The sequence below is a fragment of the Rhagoletis zephyria genome, unplaced genomic scaffold (genome assembly GCF_001687245.7).
Source record: "Rhagoletis zephyria isolate East Lansing unplaced genomic scaffold, Rhagoletis_zephyria_1.1 Rzeph_scaffold_00986, whole genome shotgun sequence".
Classification (NCBI taxonomy): Eukaryota; Metazoa; Arthropoda; class Insecta; order Diptera; family Tephritidae; genus Rhagoletis; species Rhagoletis zephyria.
This window is the reverse complement of record NW_016158070.1, coordinates 153,719-160,812: the sequence shown is the minus strand read 5'-3', so window position 1 is coordinate 160,812 and position 7,094 is coordinate 153,719. Positions and strand designations below refer to the sequence as shown.

Genomic DNA, 7,094 nt, shown 5'->3' with positions numbered 1-7,094 from the left:
GAATCGCGGTGACAAGAACTGGTAACATTTTTTGGTAATAAAACTTCCCGGTTACAAAATCTTCGGTAACGTGCAGAATAGACCTATTAATGTATATTAAAATACGGAACAGGTCCAGAATACGTACATTTCTCTACATCGAACTTCAATAACACCAGTAATTATTTCCCCAAAAAAATGTTATACCGTTATTATCAGGACTAAGACCCCTATCGATCCTAATATAATTTTTTTTTAATCAGAGAAATGTACGTATTCTGCACTTATACTTAAAATACTGTTATAAGTGAAAAACATAAGCGCCACAGGCTAGAAATTGTAATATCACTATATATTAAAGGTATATTGCGAGATTTTTTATTCTTTATTTCATTTATTCATTATTTATTTATTTATTTCATTTTATTCATTATTTTTAATTCATTGTCATTGCATTGAAAATTATGTCAAGCTGCAAAGATCTTTTATTGTCGACTTCATTTGAACTTCGACTTAATTGAATATGCCCTATTAAAACCACTTCAATCAATTAATCACTTAATTGCCACTTCAATAAATTTTTCTGTTAACAAATACATATGTATACCCAAAGAAACCAAAAACAGCTGTTTTTGTTCACACATCGTGAATAACCCTATTGCGATGATAGCATTGATATTTGTTTGATCATTCAATTGAAATCAGAAAGCGGAAACAATAAATTTAAGAATATTGTAAGTATATTTAATACAATTACATTTGCAAGAAATACTGATTTCTATTATATTTCAAGATGTTCGATGACGAGCGTTTGGTGCAACTAGTACAGAGCCATGAAGTCGTTTATAATAAATTTTCCTCGGGCTACCGGCTGCCACTAAAATGGCAATCGGCATGGGAGGCTATAGCCAACGATTTAGGAGCCACAGGTTAGTCCTCATGTATTGATATCACTGTATTTCAATATTTTTTCATGTTTTGTTGCAGAGGAAGAATGCACTAAACGTTGGAAAACACTGCGCGAGCGATACACAAGAGAATGCAAGGCGTTGGATGCACCGTCCGGAAGCGCTGCAAAAAGCTCAACAGCTTGGTCATTGTTTGATCAACTAAATTTTCTTAAACCTTACGTGAAACCACGAAAGTAAGTGAATATGTTATGCAATGTGGAATGAATATTATTAACATAAAAATTTTCCCAGTAATCGATGCACATTCAACGTGTTGGAGGAACCGTTTCGCTAGTCTCACCTTCCTCGCAAATGTCATCCCCTATTTTAAATGAAAGCCATGATTCTATGCCACAATCACCACCGCTATTTCCACTAGAAGAGCAAGAGCAATTGTCGGGTGTAGTGGCACCCCGTCGAAAGCGCAAAAAGTGTGATAATGGCAACGAAGAATTTCGTGAGGCGTTGGAGTTGTACAAAAATGTTTGCAAAGTACAGCTGGCACCGAAATGCAGCGAAACCTTGCGAGCTTTTGGGCAGATGATTGTTGCCACCATTGGCGAAATGAGTGCTGAGAAGCAAATCAAAGCCATTCAGCTTGTGACGAATACAGTAATGGCTCTTAAATTGGAGCATAAGGCAGAAGTTTCGCCGTAGACTCCAAATTCACAATCTTCACACATTCGGAATGTGTATCTTCATTTAACAGTATGTATGTACATACATACGTACGTACAGTGGTCCACAAAATTATAGGAAATTAATATACGGCCAGTTTTGAATATTTGTCTTTTGTTTATTTAATGTTTATTATTCTTTTTTTAAGTCTAGCTGGTTGTACAACAAACACCATATAAATTAGCATCTCAAGCTTTGTACAAAAATTATGAAAATTCTGCAAAATTTCGCCAAAACTTTAAACTTTTTTATCAGAATCTTTAGACAAAATTTTTGTATGCAGTTTTGTGGCCCATTTAATTGGAGTTTAATGAAGTGCAAGTTTTAAGTTGGAGAAAATCCCGTTGTTTTTTGATAATTTTTTTGGATGAAAGTGTTTCATTAAATAAACAAAAGACAAATATTCAAAACTGACCAAAATATTGCACTCCTATAATTTTGTAGACAACTGCATGTAGATGTTTAATTGGATTACTTTAAGTTTATACTTTTGTACTATATGAAATTTTACTAAGAGGCATTTTGGTTTTTAACCGACTTCCAAAAAAGGAGGAGGTTATCAGTTCGTCGGAATATTTTTTTTTTTTTTTTATGTATGTTACCGCATAACTTTGGACCACGTCAACCGATTTCGATAATTCTTTTTGTCTCAGAGGTGGTCCCATACTAATCTGGTTAGGATACGATCAGTGGATCATGAGATATACATATATATTTTTTTTTTATATGGGAGTTGAAGTCGGTTTTTTTTTTGCTAAAAATTACTTGTTGTTATTTAATACTGAATAGTTTGACCCTACGCGGGGTGGAGCCCGAAGCATTATTATGCCTTACATTTTAGAATTTAAGATACTGTTGCTTTGCAACAAAGCGCTTTGAAATGGATCTCTTTTTTTGTTTTGTTCATTAATAATAAGTCAATGTTAGTTACCGGTTTGGTGCTTTTTGAAAAAATAGAATAAACATTTTTAATGCAGTGTTTGATTTAATTGAAACGGAACAGCCCCTTGGTTTATAAAGTAATCTGCTAAAGTATCTCTTAAGCGGAATGCAATTAAGGATGCGTTGCGTCGAGACGACGTGATGGACGGTAACGGGCCTCCAGGATCTGCCAAATCAATTCGCCATGTTTGTGCACTTTCCTCGGTATCAGCGTAGCCGTTTGGACAATACCAACGCTTCTGGTCATTCAACATCACAAAATTGTGAAGCAGCAGACAACCCAGTACAATTTTTTCACAGTTTTCCGGACTGCACTCAATTGTACTGCGTAGCACCCGCCAACGGGCAGTTAGTATGCCAAAGGCGTTCTAAATTACCCGGCGTGCTCGTGACAAGCGATAATTAAACACGGTTTTTGTTCGGTTTAAACCTAAACCGGGATATGGCCTCATTAAATTGGGTTTTAGCGGAAATACATGCGGTGATCCATCATATAATCGTGTGCTTGGCGGTAATGGCAGCTGATTTGCCAAGAGTGATCGTCCAAATGAAGTATGTTGGAAAACTCCTATAAATAGGAACAAAGTTCATAAATACATGTTACAAGATTTCAAAGCTTTTATGTAGTATTAAATTTTACCTCCGTCACTCTGGCTTCCATAACTTCCAACACTTGCCCATGTGAACGTATATTTTGCATCACAAGTCGCCATTAAAATAATACTGTAGAACTTTTTGTAGTTATAGAACATGGAGCCGGAATTGTTAGGGCAAGTAATGGCAACATGTTTGCCATCAATTGCTCCGACACAATTCGGCATGTTCCACAATTTTTTGAAATCTTCGCTAATTTGTTGGTATTGAGTAGTACTCGGCTCACTCAGGTAAGCAGAAGACAATGTCCCCCACAATACCTCGCATGTTTCGAAAACAATCGCACGTATTGTAGATTCACCCAGTTTATACATGGACCCAATTATTTCGAAGGAAGTCCCATGTGCAAGATACCTACAGATTAAAAGGAGTTGTTTATAAAACGAACGTTCCTTCATAACTCACTTACATAAGTGTAATTGCGAGCCGCTCTTCACATCCAATTTGCTGTTTGGGTTTTTGTAAAAAAGAGCCAACTAAATTCAGCAGTAAGTCGAATACTTTGCGCGTCATCCTGGTCTCGATGAAAAACTTTTCCTCATCGTACATCTTCTTTTTTAAAAAAACTTTTTTAAAACATCCATTTGGTATTCGGTCACGATTTATTGGGCGAATCGCCCACCGTCGAACTTGTCGACGCTGCTTAGAATTTTTGAAGGCTCGGCACATATTTAAAAATGCTAAATTCAAAAATAAATTACGCTCCATGCTTTCGAAATAAATCAATTGGCAAATGGCACTATAATATATTGTTTACATTTTCATAAGGTTGGTAGTACTGCTAAATTTGGTAGTATGTGGAGCATAATTACCCTAAAGTTTTGTAAAGTTGTGTTACGTTTAAGAAGTTGTGCGAAGTTGTGCGAAAACTCTTTTCGTAGGTTGTGTAATAAGTTGTTGTAATGATTTTCGGCTGTACAAATTTTTCGTGCCCATTCTTTACTTTAACTTAATTAGGAACAAAAAAATGAAATATTACGGTGAAATCTATATATGTACAAAAACTGACATCTCCTTTATTCCGCTAGCTGTAATAAAAACATTTAGGTACCTTGCCAATTTATTACTTATAGAAAAGGCTTTTATTGGTACGCCAGTAAGAATAAATGTGAGACTTTTTTTAGTAATTATTTTAAATTTTGTTATATTAACAAAACCTAACTATATTATAAGGTGTTGAAATGCAACTCTGTCGTCAACTCACATATTCACGCAACCCTGTATTCTTTTTAATATACTTGCTTTTTGACTTTGAATTAATAAACATCATTTTGTGTCTCTATACTAGAAGCGCAATTTTCCAAAGTCTTTTTACTTGGAACTCGAATCACAAAAAGGTAATACATTCAACAGGTTATGGGCCCAGGTGCAAATTCCTGGGGACCAAGTGAAACATATAAAGTAATTCTGTATTGCAATGAGTTCGTCGCTTTTCAATATTGAAAAATTAGATGAGTCTAATTATGACTCGTGGAGTTTGCAGCTCCAAAGTGTCCTGGTGCATCAAGAGTTATGGTCCGTTACGTGCGGAGAAACTGCTCATCCAGCTGAAGGTGCTGATGTGCGACTATAATACTCAGCATTACTCCTATGCAAATAAGCCACGTGAAAAACAGCAAAACAGCGAATGAAGCATGGAAAAGGCTAGAAGAGGTACATCGACCAAAAGGCCCGGTGAGAAAAGTAACATTGTTCAAACAATTACCTGCTACTCGAATGACTGATGGCGATTGCGCCCAGCAATACGTTTGCAAATTTTCGGCAGTTGCGGAAAAACTCGCAGAAATAGGAGTTTGTCTCCAAGAAGATTTGTTCGTAATCATGCTTCTTGCTAGCCTTCCAAAATCTTACGAAAATTTGGTGGTTGCTTTGGAATCACGTGATGAGCTACCATCGCTTAGTGCGGTTAAAATTAAATTAATAGAAGAAGGCGAACGGCGTAAAGCATGCAGTTCGGAGTATGCCGAATGGAGTGCACAGGCATTCATAGCACAAGAAAACACATGCGTAAAAAATAAGTGTTCTGCGAACGCAAAGACATACGACAAAACAAGTGCCGAAATCAAAAGCAATGACAAAAGCAGTGACAAAAACAAACGGTCGAATTTTAAATGCTACAGCTGCGGTAAGAAAGGCCACTTTGCTGCTCAGTGCAAAGAAAAACGACGAGAACATTCGGTACAGCGAAATGTAAAGAAGAATGGTTTGTTTGCTGCAATCAGTGACAGAGTCCTACATGCCGATGCTTGGTGCGTCGACAGCGGAGCTTCTTCACACTTGTGTTGCAATCGCAACATGTTCGACAAGTTCGAGGCATGTGATGAATCAATAATGCTTGCTGGTGAAAATAAAATTACAGCAACAGGCAAAGGGGTTGTGCGCTTGAAGACAAAGGAGTTCGACGTCACACTTGTTGATGTTTTGTTCGTGGAAGGTTTACAGTGCAACTTTATGTCAGTTGCAAAGGCAGTAAACAGCTGCTACATCGTTGAGTTCAGAGGAAATAAAGCAGCGATCATGGATAAGCACGGTGGAATTATTTTTAGTGCTAGCAAGGTCAGTGATCTGTATTTATTTTAACCAAATAAAAACAAATTGTACTTTTCGTGGAAAGCGATTGATGACGTGATGAAATGGCATGCGCGTTTTGGCCATTTAAATTTTGCAAGTCTACGGGAGCTGAGTAATAAACAAATGGTGGTTGGATTGACACTCAACGTACCAGCAGATGTCAATTGTGCTTTGTGCATGTCCAGTAAATGCAGTCAGCGTCCGTATAAATAGTAGTGCACAAAATTCTACAGAAAACATACTAGGGCTGGTGCATACCGATGTATGCGGTCCTATCAACAAAGCGTCAATCGGCGGGGCTCGATACATATTGACATTTAATGATGATAAGACACGCTTTATTTTTGTTTATTTTTTGAAACACAAGACGAAGTGTTTGATAAATTCAAACAATTTAAGGCAATGGCAGAACGCCAAACCGGCAAAAAACTGAAGGTCCTAAGAAGCGACAATGGGACAGAATTTGTAAACAACAATTTTGATGAGCAAAAGGTATTTTGCGACAATTGACGGTACCCTATACGCCTCAACAAAACGAGGTAGCAGAGAGGCTAAACCATACGCTCATTGAAATGGCAAGGTGCATGCTGCTCAGTGCAGGTATTGAAGAGTCATTGTGGGCTGAGGCAGTGTATACAGCTGCATATTTGAGAAACCGTTCACCAACTAAGGCATTGGGCACGGTAACACCATACGAAGCATGGTACGGTCGCCAAGCCAACAGTAGCACATTTACGAGCATTTGGGTCATTTGCTGTGGCACTCGATAAACGACAACGAGGAAGGGGGGAAGGAGTACACCATGGTTGGTTACTCTGATACGGCAAAGGCGTACAGATTGTATGATCGCGAAACGAAGCGCTTAATTGTAAGCAGGGACGTGTACTTCATCGAATATACAGAATGCAGGCAGTATTCCGAGTCGACTCATGAGTCATGCAGCAGCGATAGAGAATGTTATAGCGAATGTTGATACAAATACAAGTGAAGCCGGTGTCGAAGTTCTTGGCAATGCGCAACAGGAAATAAGTGTGGTTGATCAAGTTCAAAGCGATGTGGATCCAAGTGGTTCGCAGTCTGACAGAAGCGAAGATGATTTTGAATCTGCAGATGAGGAGCCAGGTGTAGCAAAGCGCGGTCCAGGCAGACCTAAGCTAGTTCGTTCTGGAGGGTGTGGTAGACCAAAAAAGGTATACAATTATTTAAGCATGATGGCAACAGGTGATGTCAAAGTACCTGTGACAGTAGACGAAGCTCTTACAAGTGAATTGGCAGAACATTGGTACAACGCAATGCGGGTCGAGTATGGCTCGTTGTTAA

General features: G+C 38.0%; 2 protein-coding genes across 2 annotated transcripts in view; both read left to right on the top strand.

Annotated features, from left to right (window-relative positions):
* The first annotated feature begins 636 nt into the window (after positions 1 to 636).
* On the top strand, positions 637 to 1,233 carry LOC108362315 (transcription factor Adf-1-like). Its single transcript, XM_017615256.1, has 4 exons — positions 637 to 713; positions 773 to 908; positions 967 to 1,123; positions 1,182 to 1,233. The coding sequence occupies exons 2-4, from the start codon at positions 773 to 775 to the stop codon at positions 1,222 to 1,224; spliced, it is 336 nt and encodes a 111-aa protein (XP_017470745.1). The 5' UTR covers positions 637 to 713; the 3' UTR covers positions 1,225 to 1,233.
* Positions 1,234 to 1,261: 28 nt separating this feature from the next.
* Positions 1,262 to 7,094, top strand: part of LOC108362316 (uncharacterized) — a 21,567-nt gene continuing 15,734 nt past the window's right edge. The window contains exon 1 of the mRNA XM_017615257.1: positions 1,262 to 1,641. Coding sequence (XP_017470746.1) covers positions 1,278 to 1,586 — 309 coding nt within the window. The 5' untranslated portion in view covers positions 1,262 to 1,277 and the 3' untranslated portion in view covers positions 1,587 to 1,641. The remainder of the gene's footprint in view (positions 1,642 to 7,094) is intronic.